The sequence below is a fragment of the Balaenoptera ricei genome, chromosome 3 (genome assembly GCF_028023285.1).
Source record: "Balaenoptera ricei isolate mBalRic1 chromosome 3, mBalRic1.hap2, whole genome shotgun sequence".
Classification (NCBI taxonomy): domain Eukaryota; kingdom Metazoa; phylum Chordata; class Mammalia; order Artiodactyla; family Balaenopteridae; genus Balaenoptera; species Balaenoptera ricei.
The window spans coordinates 89,862,500-89,878,249 of NC_082641.1; the positions used below are offsets into that span (position 1 = coordinate 89,862,500).

A 15,750-nucleotide genomic window follows, 5' to 3' on the forward strand; every position below is an offset into this window, starting at 1 on the left:
AAACAGATATATATATTATCCCTCCCTCATCCCCCCAGGTCAGAGGACAGATTTGTTTCCTGACCAAGATAACATATAATGTCTTTCTCTAGGGCAAGGTTAGGCAGGCTTACCAGCAGTCCCTTTATAAGACTAGGGTTTCCTAAGCTCGAATTTTCTCATCTGTGACAGACTCACTGTGTGTGCAGCGTCCACCTGGGCCAAGCTCTGCATCGTCCGTGAGGGACATGCGGGCAACGGGAACTGTTTGGGCGATTATGCAGCTCATGCTGCCCACTGTACCATGAGAAATAAAACCCTTTGTCTCTGATCCAGGGGTCCCATAGGTTTAGCCAGAATCTATGAAATGTGTTAGCTTACAAGCAGGGCAAACTCTCAGACCCTCTGCAGCTCTGGACAATGAGAAGGGATGCTTCAAGTAGGGTGGCCATGGCAGGCACCATCTAAGGCAGCCTTCTACTCTGCTTCCTCTTTATAAAGTGGCACCTACAGAAGGATTAAATAAGCTCTAGGGGCTTCTCCAGGACCTGATTTGGGGGAGAAAAATGCGTTATACGGCAGTGGGGGTGGGGAGGAGACCCAAAGAACCCAAAGGATTGCGCAACATTTCTGCCCTCCCTGAGTGAGCCTTGGCATGTGTAGATGTGGCACCTCTGTGTACCATGGTGCTGCTGCTGAGTCAGGCAGGGGCTGTCCTAACACGACTGTGCATCTGCGCATAGCGTTTAGTGCCCTTGCTGCCCAGTTCATTCGGCTTCTATGGTAATCACAGTGTAGCAAATTTGACAGTGGTGCTTACTCCTTGTCCAGCCCTTAGTAAGACAGTTTTCAGGGTATGTTAGCTCTGGTCCTCCAGCATGGTTACAAAAGCCAGCAGGAAAGCAATGACTCAGAATTGCCTGCTTTATGTTCCATTTTCTGGGGAAAAGCACACTGGATGCTTATGTGTAAATGCCTTAGAGCACAGGGAGTAGGAGGCAAAGGTAATAATACAACACAAATAAGGTGAAACACTTTAAGTTTTGCTTCTCTCCATTATGGCCAGCCCCATCTCTGGGAAAAAAAAAAATCTTTCCAAATTCTCTGGTTGTGAGATATCATGACCTGCTGGGGGCCATAGGGCATATAACCTCCTAAGAGATTTTCAACCTATAAATACAGTAACACAGATACAGATCATTGGGGAATGAGGGTAGCTGCCGGTAGCTAGTCACCTTGGGGGGCTCGGCACGTGTTATTCTTTCTCCCTGCTTTGGTTGTTTCTTGCTTGGATAATCACAGGCATCCTCCAGGCCAAGATGAACTCCTTCCCATACAGTGAATCCAGCTGCTTTGGGAAAAACGTGTAATAGAGTCTCCTCAATACAAGGAACACTCCAGGAGGCCAGGGAGTTTGATGATCTTGCTAAACGTTGTGCTAGATTAGGCACTTGATAAACATTTGTTAAACAGATAGCAGCTCAGCATACGGAGTTAATTTGTTGGATTTGATGAAAGTGTTGTTTCCACAGATTCAGGGAGGATGCCAGCCTGATATGTTTAATATATTATTTTATAAGCCAACTAATTTTTATTAAAAAATTTAAACATCTTCTTCCAGGTGCTATTTACTCATTTAGATTGGGCTATAACCCCGGTTCACTTGTGAGTCATCATCATCCAATCTAGGCTAGAGCTTGCTTTCCAGACAAGGTTGATTCTGTAAGTTCCCCAATTCCTATCCTCATCTGCCTTAAATGTGAATTTAAACTAATATAAAAACTCTTGACGTTCTTTAGTGGCACCAAACCTAGGGTACTGCAATACCAGGGTTGAAGGATCCTTGCTCCGGGTCAGGAGGAGGAATTGTTTGTGGAGGCCAAAAGCTAATCACAATGGTGGTACGTAGTGAAGCCCCTTATAATTGTAACACCTGAGGTCTTTTAACAAGAAAATGGAAATAGAATAGACAAGAGAACTAGGGCATAGCTTAAATGCCTGGAAAGAATTTAAAATACCATTTAAGGACTGAAATCAAAAAGAAACCCTGTGTCAAATGTTTGTTCCTAATGATGAAGCAATCTGGGGTAAGTTCTCCACTCTGAGTGATTGCAACTGTGAGGGCAAATGTCCATGGCTTCCGAAGGAAGAAATCCAGAGACTTTTGGAAAGGGTAGGGCTAGTTGCTTATAGACAGATATCTGCGTTAGTAAGGTCTCATTGGTTGAAGAGACAAGAGGATGCCACACACCTCTCAGGCCAGAGAGAGTTTCTGCAGAATAATTTAAGGATCCCAAATAATACGGCAAAGGTAGGAAGTTCTCATCAGATCTTAATGGTGACTAAGAAACTTCACTAAGTAGGACATTATAACTTTGGTCAGCAGTATATTACTTAAGGCAAAAATGTCTCTCTGTAACAATTTAGCAAAATAATACAAAAAGGAAAAACTAACAAAATATTTTTCAGAATTTTAAAGACCCCCCCACTTTTCCCATTTTTAAAACTCAGACTACATTTCAAACAACTTAGTAAATATTAACATTGATCATATAGGTTGTTCCTACCCAGGAAGGTGGCATGAACTACACAGAACCCTCAGGCTCTTGTTTAAGAACCAGGACTCAATTTTTTCTTTGTAAAAGTTGGAACAATATAAACTACGCTGCAGATTCATTATGAAGATTAGCTAAAACAGAAAGCCTAACACAATGTCTAATATTTAGCACTTCATAAATGGGAACTATTCTTATAATGTAAAAATGCATTTTTCTCAGTGAATCTTATTAAGAAGAATTGCTGTTTTATAATCAAAGGAAAAGAAATAATGGTGGCTTGCATAATTTCTCTTACTGACAGTGAATGGCTAAGAGGTATTATCTTTCCAAAAAATAAGATAAAGACCTCCCTTCTCTAATATTTACTAAATAACTGCATATTGATTATAAACTAAGAATGCAAAATGGAATAAACTGCCATATCCAGGCATGTAGCCTTTTAGTAAAACTGACATTAATTAAATTTTATTTCTTTTGATTTAATAAAGTTTCCATGTCAAATTATTTCCGCTCCTGAGAGGTGATTAAGATGCTTTTTTATTCCCCATGACTTTGCACATCAACAAAGAACATTTTTTTCAAACCTTTACCCATGCACAAACAGGAGTACTGAACCTTTAATTCACAGTCTTTATACAGAAAACAGAAGCAGAGTGATTAAGTGACTTGTCAAGGTCATGTTACTTCAAATATCATTAATTTTTGAGAGGAAAAAGAGTAGATTCCAAAAATTAGAAAAATGAGGTTGACATTGATCACTTATCAAATTCTAGGGAAGATTAACAGATGGCATGTGAGCAGTTAGAAAAGGAGGTTGTATGGCTTCGCTAAGAGCGAAGCATTTCCGGCTAACTTCACTTATTTTCTTGATTTAATACACTAGCAGATTAGGCTACTTCCATAGTGCTTGTTGACCAAACAGGACAAAATTTCTTACGGTGTCCTTTTAGGAACCATGAAGGAACAAAAGCACTTAAGTGACTGGTAGTTGCTTCAACAACTGTACCCAGAGTACTGACTGGTGGATCAAAGTCATCTAGAGGGCAGTCTACAGTGGCATTCTGAAGAGGGTCTGTATTTCATCCTGTTCTATTCAGTATTTATCAGTCACTTGGACAAAGCCACTAAACACAAAAGGCATGCTTCATCAAAATTGGGACTGATACAGGATGAGAGAAGAATCAGAATTCATATGGACCTTTACAAGTTAAATTTAGTAAGGATGAATGTAGTCCAATTGGGTTAAGAAGAAATTGTGTAAGTAATTATTAGGAACAGACTTGGCTTACCAGCAATACCTTGAAGTTTAGCAAGAGACAACAATGTGATATGCTTGCTAATAATGATGGTAATGATAATAACATCAACATACACGAGTCATAACAGTCATATGAGAATCACTTTGATGTTGGCAATAATGCTTCTGGACCTTGCTCTAGTCAGACAACAGAAGAACCGTGTTTAGTTCTGAGCAACACATTTTAAGTGAGGGATGGAAATAGCCAATGCCAGGCTGGTCTAGAATAGATATCATGCAAGATCTGAGAAAAGTGTGAAGCCTGAGGGAAGATAGGAAGAGGTGGCCACACAGAAGAGACAGAACCTTTCTGCCTAGCTTCACGTATGTGCTATTTATAGGAACATTTGGGTGATACTCTTCTAACGAAATCCAACCCTTGTAGGCGTGCTGAGTGGCTCCAACTCTGGAAGTCCATCAACCACTTCTGTACAGCTGAGGTCTCTTTTAGGGTTTTCCTTCTTAGATCACAGTTAAAGGACTATAAAATCATGTGCTCAGGAGCCTATTCCAGACTTCCTTAGTAACTGTGTACTTTGCTATAAACACTAAATCCTCCAGGGGGTTACATTATAGAAGTGATAAGACTACACAATTAAATATTAGAAATGACCACTGAGTATATCCTGTTTATTGTTTATGATTTACACGAAAAATGATGGATTGGGGTTGTAGAACAATAAACCAATCATTGTGTTTAGACCTGGGCTTTTGAAAAACTTGCATTCCATTTTAACAGTTCACATATATTTAACAGTTAATATATAAATGCAGATCACAAAGAGTTAGTTAGCTTAGAGATAAACAAATAAGAAACACGAAAGAAAACCACATAGATCTACCTTTAAATATCAGCATTCAAATTACAAGAAAGAAGAAAACGTTTAAAAAAATAAAATTATTAGGTCAAGTCATTTAACATATAATAGAGAAATAAGAGAAACAATACTTTTATTAATATTTATATTTCTAATTTACCTTCATATATTCTTTACTTTTTCAAAAGGAGCCAAGATATGATCAAACAATATTTAGGTGTCCTAACTTGTCAGCCTCAGCTTATATCAGCTTGTTACAATGAAAATTCTAAAACCTCAATTTTCTTTTTAAAAGAATTTTTAAGCCAACTCTTATTCAACTTTTCTCCTTCATAGCAGCTGTTTACAGATAGTAGGGAGCCAAGAATGAAGGGCAGAAACAGATGGAAAGCAAAAAGTACAACAGCTATCTTAAGTTCAGCTCTCAACACTGCTGGTTGAATTTGGAACCAAAACCTCTTAACAACTGGCAGATAATAGCTAAATCGTAACAGCCAAAGAAGAAATATTTTCTTTGGGACAGCTGCTATCTAGAAGAAAACCAAGGTCCCTTTATACTGCCTAAATATAATGTGTGGCTTATTACAGAGAAATCTGTAACAATGTCAGTTTAACCACTAAGTGTCACAACTGATCATTATTATTTAAAGGAAACAACAACAATAAAAATCACACTAGCCACAAATTTCCACAATATACACATGAGAATTAATTTTAATTTGATTTGACTCCTTGACACTAACTGATCATCAATGAAATATGGTATGGAAAGATCACAGAGTAGAAAACAAGCAAAGATTAGTTTATGCAACAGTGACTATATACATCAGAAGGAAAACATGCTACCTAATGCAACATTAAGGCTTGAATGTAAGCATTTCCAAAGTCACAGAAGCCCCAAAGAACCCCTAAATTACAAAGTCACCACATTACATGCATGCAACGTTCAGTTTTGTTTTACCCATAAAAGGATACACAGTATTTTGCTGTAAGTACCAGACACATTTACAATATATGCAAAAATTAGAATGCAAGTGTTATGTTCCTTATATTTAAGCCTCAAATATGCCAACAGTGAAAATACATTTATTTTTAAGAATGAAGAAAAGAGATGGAATATAAATATGCAGAGAAATTAATTACACAAATAAAATGTAATTTTGCATTTGGGAAGCCATATAAACATTCTTTTTATGTGTCTAAACTAAATTATCATTGTACTACTTGGATGGATGTACACTCACTGTGTGTTTCACTATTTTACTTGCTCAAATGTGGCATTCTAACACCCATCATTCTCTGGTGTTGATACCGAATCACATCCATAAGTTAAATATTATGTCCATGTTGATACATACTTGCCTACTGGGTGTGATAACCTAAACAGAAAGCTGTGCGCTCTTCGTTTGGTTACATAATTACAAAGATGACCCTGTGGGTCAAATTTCCCATTAAAAAAAATGTAAAGTAAGGAAAGCTGATTTCCTCACTTTTGTAAAAGCTTGTGAACAGATCTCTTTCAGAGGATAAATGTGAGGTCAGCATCTTCTTTTCTCTTTTAGAGAAAGGAAATTAAGAACGGAACTGTGTTACCTGCTCAGTTCTGTTCATACAGTCACTAGGCAATCATACAATCTATTCCTTTTTCACCCATGGATTAATTTGAAACTACTTGTTTTTATTTTAGTTCCAGGTGAATAATTTTCCCAAAATAAATTAGTGTAAAGAAACAAAGGCTGATAATGTAATATGACTAATCCTTGTTCAACAATATTTTAAAATAATAAATTATAACATAGTAAGGTTTAGATATGTTGTAAAAAGGTATGGCCAAATCTGTCCTGGACCCCATCAGTTTTATGCTTTATACAAGACAGCACAATTAATCTTCTAGTTTTTTAAGGATTCAGGTTTTCCTTCGGTATACAACAGAATGAGTGTTTTAAAACACTTTATGCTTGTTTTCAGACTTTCCAAAATATTTCAGAGCCAAAATTACCTTTAACTATATCCAGTATTTATTACACAAATGTGCCACGAGTTTTCTGGACCTTCAAGTATAATTTTAACCAAACAGAAAGGATTTCATAAGGCCATCTAATTCATCTCACTGTACCAAGCACTGAGCACATGAGATTGTTTATATGCTTTACTAACCTTACTTTAAGCACATCCACCATTTCAAATATAATAACTTATTTTACTACCTAACCATTTCAAGGAGATTACATTTAAGATTTTAAAATTTTGTGATGCTCTAGCCAGAAGTTTTGTTTGGCATTCTAAAAAGTCCTAATTTTAAACAAAGATGAAAGAATAGGTTATCTTCTTATAAAACCACTCAGTATTATGAACCAAGAGGTTTTGATGAAGCAAAAGCAAAGGGACCAATGAAAAAGCATGCTTTAGAATTCTTTTTTATTTCCAACGAAACCAAATTTTACTACTGTTGTGATCACAATCTTCACATTTGATGCAAATAGGAAAGCTTAAATTATAATCACTTAGTGGCAGTACTTCAGACAAAACCAATAATGTGTGCCACACAGATGATTATTTCTTCTGGATAAAGTTAACTGATAAGCTTGACATTACAATTAATAACATATTAAACTAAAGAAAATGAATGCATTACTTCAACATTCAGCTTGAAAATGTTTAGTACTTTCTGCAAACCTAAATTTAGTTTAGAAAGGTTAATATTCTCTTTCTAAACTATGGCATAGACTATATATAGCATTTTAAATATATTTATATATAATTATTTGCACATCAGATTTAGAAGGATCTGCAGATTTACTTTGATAGACCGATCTCATTCAAGTGTTCAGGTTTAGGGGGCTTCTGCAGTACTGTCGTTTGCAGGTGGGGCATCATGATCAGGCTCAGAGGAAGCAGCTGCAGGTGTTTCCATCACAGCAGGTGGGAAATGACGGCGGCACACAGGGCACGTCCCTGACTGGGGGAAGAATAAAACAAGTTCACAGCCAATGGAAAGATCTTAACTGCTACAAAGTATCAGAACAGTATCATTATCCTCAAAACAAGTCAAATAACTTAAAAACAAAACCAAATAAACTTCAAATCCACACAGTACAGAGAGGCAAAATTTTGATGCTGTTTCCTCTTCATCCCAATCAGACTCAATTTCTCTGAGGGTAAACAGTGTCTCCTAATCATGTCTGCATCTTTTAGGTCACGCATCTTTCATTTAGTGAGTATTAATTAAGAGTCTACTACATGCTCCACTTGGCACTGGTGCTACAGGGGTGAGCAAGGAGTCACAGGGCATGTCTTCACCTGAACTGAATACATGTGTTAGAGAAACCAGAGACCTAATTAATTCACATATTTATTATACCAAATTATCCCCCTAGGATCTTCCTCATATATACTAAAGCCTCACTTTAGTGTAGCACATCAAAGCAGATGGACCACAGACCTTCTTTATAAGCCATATACTTCCTTTTCAAAAAGATATGGAGAGTTAGGTGCCTTCTACATGATAAAACAAATCAGTGAGGGAAGGTGGAACAGGGAAAGCAGTTAGACTGGGAGTACATTATTTTAGGACCAATGGAAGGTTATAGAGATGTGTCATCTAGCGATATGTTATCCCCTCACAAATCTTGTCTTCTTCCCAGAGATCTCCCGAATAGAAAAAAGGTTGAAGAAATCAGGCTGTTGAAGGTGACAAAGATTTAGAACTTGGAAACCTTCTCCCTAGAGGAAAGGCTTCACAATAAGCTGCTTCCTGATGGGAGACAGACTAAAGAGATTATTACCTTGGGTTAAAGCAAAATCAATGACAATTCAAGATTGTACAACATACATAATATTTACAATTCAAGAATTTAATTCAGCAAACATTTATTGTGCACTTGCCATACAGATGGGGCCAAAAGAGCAACATTTTAGAGTCAAATATATGAGTACAGTCTCAATCAACCACACACTAGCTGTGTCACCTTGGATGAATAACAATGATTGGAAAATGAGAATAAGGATACCAATATGTCCCAGAGTTACTGTTAGGATTAAATGGGAAAACACACATCAATCATCCAGCGATACGTGACACAGAGCAGGCACAGACAACGCTAGATCCTTCTTAAGGCTCTGATACTATTGTGGGAGTTTAAAAAAGAGGATATTAAGGATAGAAAAGGTCGAAATTAAGCGGACCTACCTAGATCATCTATTCTTACAGTAAGGGGAAGATCACACCAGGCTAAGCAAAAATGAGTAAATGTACAGAGGAGTAAATGTGACGAGACAGACTAGATCACAGAAGGCCTGGAAAGCCTAGACAGAAACTTTAGATTTTATAAAGGAATCAGGAACATTTCTGCACTGGATTTTAGATATTAACTAGAGTTTTGACAAAGATGAAGTAGCAGTAGAGGGGGAGCAACAGCAAAGAAAGAGAAAGGAAAGAAAAGAAGAGAGAAAGGAGAGGGTAGGAAGTAAGAGAGGAGAGAAGGAAGGGAGTGGTTATAGAGAAGAAAGGGAGCCATATCCGTAAGTAATTAAACTGGGCATGTGATTTGGGAATTTCTACTGAACTGCATGTAAATATCCTTTATGCAAGAATAGAATTCACTGAGAAGATTTAAGTAAAACTTTTTTTTCTTAAGGAATTCAAATATACTTAAAAATTATTGGGTAAACATTGAAAAACAGTATATAAAAATTTGAATAGGAGGTACTTAGTAGGTTATTAAATATCATATACATTTTAATATTTAAAATATTTTCTTGTAGTATAGTTGATTTACAATGTTGTGTTAATTTTTGCTATATAGCAAAGTGATTCAGTTATACATATATATATTCTTTTTCATATTCTTTGCCATTACGGTTTATCCCAGGATATTAAATATAGTTCCCTGTGCTATATGGTAGGATCTTGTTGCTTTTCCTCATATACATTTTTAGAGATACCATCTCATATTAGCAGAATATCTGTATACTGTTATAGTACTCTGAGTAGTCCTAAAGGCTTCTTTACTTAAGATATTCCTGAAAACATCAAATTTCAGGGATATATAATCAAAGATCTAATTAGCCTTATCCTAAAATCATGTGCCTATATTGTTTTTAGACAATGTTAGTAAGGTAAAATAGTTTGATATATCATTAATCTGTAATCATTAAAAGGTAACCAATTTTAAACACTGAATTAAAAATTACTATGAGTATGTAGCTAAATAAAATAGGCTTAAAAGACACTACTATCATCATTAACTTGTAGGAGAAACTATTAACTTTAAAAAAGTAAATCTGCAACTCACCTTCTGCAGCCAAATTGAGACACAAGGTTTGTGAAAGAAATGATGACAGGGTAACTCTGTTGCTATATCATCCTTAATATACTCACTGCAACAGATTGGACAGCATTGCTCCTGACCAATAGCTGAAAACAAATAATTTGACTTATCAATCCCATAAAGTTCAATTTTAATAAAACTGAAAACCAACATATTGACTCATAGACAATACCTATGAAAGACAAAAGAACCAGACTTTGGTGAATTAATTGGCAAAAGTGTTTCAGCTTAATACATGACAATTTGGAATTTAATAAACATTGCTTTTGTAGTAAAGTTGACTGGTGAACATTTGTCCCAGCCTATCACTTGATAAATTAAAAAATTCCACTAGGTAAAAGTTTGTCTGAAGTAGGTTTCATACAAAATCTAATGAAAGTTTCTGACAGTCACTGTTTTATCTTCTAGGTGCATTGGTAATATACTTGAATATGCAAAGTGTCATTCAACATTAGAGATCAACTTTGCCCTTACCAGTGTGATCTTCAAGAACAAGGGTCTCTGGAAGACCATCAATGCTCTCCTTACTGGCTGGTGGATTGGCCACCTCAACATCCACTGCAAGAGACTCTAAATGTGCCAGGGCAGTCTGAAAATGAAAAGTCACATTTCTTTGTTAGGAAACACTTTTTAAAACAGTAACGAAAAACTATTTTTAAAGGTATCCTCCAAAATTATATCCACCATTATCCTCTTCCTCCTGGTTTCTTTTGCTTCAGTCCCTGCCCTTTTTGCCTCCTTCCAAAAGAAACCATCACCAGACCAAAAAGTCAAAAAACACAGGAAAAAAAAATCCCTACTTTTCACAAGTACAACAAAAATCTATCTTGTCTCAATAACCATTTACTTGCCCATCATACTTATATTTTCAAGAGTGGTTACCTCTTCCAACTTATGAGCTTATGTGTGAGATCAATAACATGAAAGAAAATAAATACTTTGGACAGGTTCAACTCATGAAAGATAAAATGTGGCCAAGGTTACAAGATGTTCAAGGTAGGGAAGCAAATAATGCATTCCTGAACGGCTGTATCTACTACTGGCATAGAGTCAGCACACTCACATTACTGGTTCACTAGTACTGGCACAACTCATTTTATTGCACTGTGCAGATATTGCATGTTTTTACAAATTGAAGGTTTCTGGCAGCCCTGGCTCAAACAAATCTATCAGTGCCACTTTTTCCAACAGCATTTCTCACTTCATGTCTCTGTGTCACATTCTGGTAATTCTCACAATATTTAAAACTTTTTCAATATTATTATAATTGTCATGGTGATCTGTGATCAGTGATCTTTGATGTTACTACTATGACTCACTGAAGGCTAAGATGATGGTTAGCATTTTTTAGCAATAAAGTGTATTTTAATTCAGGTATGTACGTTTTTTTGGATATACTGCTATTGCACACTTAATTGACTACAGTATAGTGTAAACATAACTTTTATATGCACTGAGAAACCAAAAATTTGTGTGACTCACTTTATTGTAGTGCTCTTGAACTGAACCTGTAGTATCTCTGAGGTATGCCTGTATTCCTAGGTTATCTGGGTTGTGAACTTTATTTAGGGGTTCAAATGTCTAGAAAAAGTCACTAACAGGAATGGAAAGAACAGCAAATCATATGACCATCTAGTATGAGTCACCCTCATCCTTTTGTGGCTTGATTAGCCCTTATGGCTACAATTAGATTAGAACTGCAGATAGGACCTGTAATCACAGGATCTAAAATGTAGAAACACACCAAGTAACCACTGACAGATGAATGGATGAACAAAATGTGGTTAGTAAAGATAAATATTCAATATATAGTCAAATTCAGAATATTTTGATACTGTAATATGGTAGTATATTAACCACTTTACTAAGAATAAACGTTAAAGGACAAGAGTATTAAAAATAATTATACTACAATAGCTTGTTAATGAATACTCAATATAAAAAAAGGTAAACTGTGACATCAAAAACATAAGACTGGGGAAATAAAAGGGTAGAGTTTTTGTAGGCAATTGAAGTTATCAGCATAAAGTAGGCTGTTAAGATGTTTTACGTAAACCTCATGGTAACCACAAAGCACAAGTCTACATTAGATTCACAAAAGGTAAAAAAATCACCAAGTCACAAAAGAAGACAATAAGAGAGGGAGAAAGTAACAAGGGAACTACAAAACAGCCAGAAAACATAATAACAAGGCATTAGTAAGTTCTTATCTATCAATCATTACTCTAATATAAAGGGACTAAATTCTCCAATCAAAAGGCATACAGTGGTGAATGGAAAAAAAAACAAGACCCAACTACATGCTGCCTGTAAGAGACTCACTTCAGCTTTAAGGAAACACACAGGCTCAAAGTGAAGGGATGGAAAAAGATACTCCATTCAAGTGGAAACCAAAGAGAGCAGGGGCAGCTATACTTATATCAGACAAAAGAGACTTTGAGCCAAAAATGGTAACAAGAGGCAAAGAAGATTATTATACAATGATAAAGAATCAACTCATCAAGAGAATACAACAATCATAAATGAATATGTACCCAAAAAAAGAGCACCTAAATATATTAAGCAAATAAAAACAGATCTGAAGTGAGATTAGACAACAATACGATATTAGGGGAGTTCAATATTTCACTTTCAGTAATGGAGACATCATCCGGACAGAAAACAAAAAGGAAATACTGGACTTGAACTATTCTTTAGGTAAAATGGACCTAACAGACATATACAGAACATTCCACAAAACAGCAGCAGAAGACACATTCTTCTTGAATGCACATGAAACATTATCCAGGTTAGATCATATATGTCACAAAACAAGTCTCGGCAAATTTGAGAAGACTGAAATCACACCAATTATCTTTTCTGACCAAAATGGCAAGAAATGAGAAATCAACAATAGGAAGAAAACTGGAAAATTCACAAATATGTGGAAATTAAACAACACACTCCTGAACAACCAATGAGGCAAAGAAGAAATCAGAAGATATCTTGAAACAAACAATAATGGAAACACAATATGCCAAAACTTATAGGACAAAACAAAAGCAGTTCTAAGAGGGAAGTGTATAGCAAAAAATGCCTACATTAAGAAAAAGGAAATATACCAAACAACCTAACTTTACACCTCAAGGAAGTAGAAAATAGTTTGAAAATGTTTTTCAAAATATCTGAAAAAGAAACTAAGCTGAAAGTTATCAGGAGGAAGGAAGTAACAAAGATCAGAGCAGAAGTAAGTGTGGAGACCAGAAAAATAGAAAATACCAACTAACACCTGTTTTTTTGAAAAAATAACATTGACAAGCCATTAGTTAGACTAAGAAAAAAAGACAAGACCCAAATAAAATAATAAATGAAAGAGGAGACATTACAACTGATAACACAGAAATACAAAGTATCAGAGGAGACTATCATGAATAACTGTACACCAACAAATTGGATATATTAGAAGAGAAACATAAAACCTACCAAGAATGAATCATAAAGAAACAGAAATACTGAACAGACCAAGACAAGTAGGGAGAATGAATCAGTAACCAAAAATCTCCCCCAAAAGAAAAGCCCAGGATCAGATGGTTTCCCTGGGGAATTCTGCCAAACATTTAAAGAATTAATGCCAATCCTTCTCAAACTCTTTCAAGAGGAGGAGGGAACACTCCCAAACTCATTTTATGAGTCCAGCATTACTCTGATAGCAAAGCCAGTTCAGGACACAAGAGGCACACCTTGTTTCATTGAGTTCTGCTTCATTGCGCTTCACAGATATTGTGTTATTTACAAATTCAAGGTTTGTGGCAACCTTGCATTGTCAGATGATGGTTAGCTTTTTTAGCAATAAAGTATTTAAAAATTAATGTATATACATTGTTTTTCTAGACATAATGCTATTGCCTACTTAATAGAGTAACTATAGTGTAAACATAACTTTTTATATGCACTGGGAAATGAAAAAATTTGTTGACTTGCTTTATTGTGATATTCACTTTACTGCGGTGGTCTGGAGCCAAACCCGCAATATCTCCGAGGTATGCCTGTACAAGAAAAGAAAGTTACAGCCCAATAATCCTGATGAACATAGATGCAAAAATCCTCAACAAAATAGTAACAGACCATATTCAACAGCACATAAATGGATCACACACCATGATCAAGTGATATTTATCCCTGCGATGCAAGGACGGTTCAACACATATGAATCAATAAATATGATACACCACATTTATAAAATGAAAAGATAAAAAGCATATGATCATCCCAATAGATGCAAAAAAAAAAAAAAAAGAAAAAGAAAACACTCATTTGACAAAACACAGCGTCCTTTCATGATAAAAACTTTTCACAGATGGGTATAGAAGGAACATACCTAAACATAATAAAGGCACACAAAGCCCACAGTTAACATCATAATCAACAGTGAAAGGTGGAAAGTTTTCCCCCTAAAGTCAAGAACAAGACAAGGGTGCCCACTCTCACCACTCCTATTAAACATAGTACAGAAATCCTAGCCAGAGCAATCAGGCAAGAAAAATAAATAAAAGGCATCAAATTGGAAAGGAAGAAGTAAAAGTGTCTTTGTTTGCAGATAAGATCTTATATGTATAGAAATTCCTAGACTCCACACACACACAAAAAAAGTTAGAACTAATCAACAAATTCAGTAACGTTGCAGGATACAAAATCAACATATAGAAATCACTTGTGTTTCTATACATTAATAATAAAATATCTGAAAAAGAAATTTTTAAAAATCCCATTCATGACAGCATAAAAAACTTAATAAAATACTTAGGAATAAACTCAAGCAAAGAGGTGAAAGATCTATACACTGAAAACTATACCACTTTGCTGAAAGAAGACATGAATAATGCAAAGACATCCCATGTTCATGGATTGGAAGAATTAAAATATATGTTAAAATGTCCATACTACCTAAAGCATTATACAGGTTTAATGCAATCCCTATCAAAATTCCAATGGTATTTTTCATGGAAATAGAAAAAAATCTTAAAATTTGCACAGAACCACAAAAGATCCTGATCCTGAATAGCCAAAGCAAACAACAAAGCTGAAGGCATCACATTTCCTGATTTCAAACTGTACTACAAAACTATAGTAATTAAAACAGTATGGTACTGGCATAAAAACAGACATATAGACCAAATAACAGAATCAAGAGACCAGAAATAAACCCTGGCAAATATGAACAACTGATAAGGGAGCCAGGAATACTCAATGGGGAAAGGATAATCTCTTCAATAAATGGTACTGGGAAAACTGGATAATCACATGCATAAAGCTGAACCCCTACCTTACACCACTCACAAAAATTAACTTGAAATGCAATAAAGACTTACACATAAGACCTGAAACTATAAAACTCCTAGAAGAAAATACTGAGAAAAAGTTCCTTGACATTGGTTTTGGCAATGATTTTCTGGATGTGACAACTAAAGCATAAGCAACAAAAGCAAAAATAAATAAGTGGACTACATTAAACTCAAAAGCTTCTGCATTGGAAAAAAAAAACAATCAACAAAATGAAAAGCCTAGCTACAAAGTGGGACAAAATATTTACAAATCATGTAACTGGTAAGGGACCAACATTCAAAACATGTAAGGAACTTAAGAGCTAAAAAACAAACAATAAAAAAATGAGCAGAGGAACTGAACAGACATTTTTCCAAGGAAGACATACAAGAGGCCAACAGGTACGTTAACAGATGCTCAATATCACTAACCATCAGGGAAATGCAAATCAAAACCACAATGAGATA

General features: G+C 35.5%; 1 protein-coding gene across 2 annotated transcripts in view; it reads right to left on the reverse strand.

The window, feature by feature from the left end:
* Positions 1–4,429: 4,429 nt before the first annotated feature.
* PJA2 (praja ring finger ubiquitin ligase 2) overlaps positions 4,430–15,750 on the reverse strand; it is a 365,369-nt gene continuing 354,048 nt past the window's right edge. For both annotated transcript variants that reach the window (XM_059916871.1, XM_059916870.1), the window contains 3 exons: positions 10,457–10,571; positions 9,947–10,068; positions 4,430–7,611 (listed from right to left, as the gene is read on the reverse strand). In XM_059916871.1, the coding sequence (XP_059772854.1) occupies positions 7,486–7,611; positions 9,947–10,068; positions 10,457–10,571 (363 nt within the window). In that variant the 3' untranslated portion in view covers positions 4,430–7,485. The remainder of the gene's footprint in view (positions 7,612–9,946; positions 10,069–10,456; positions 10,572–15,750) is intronic.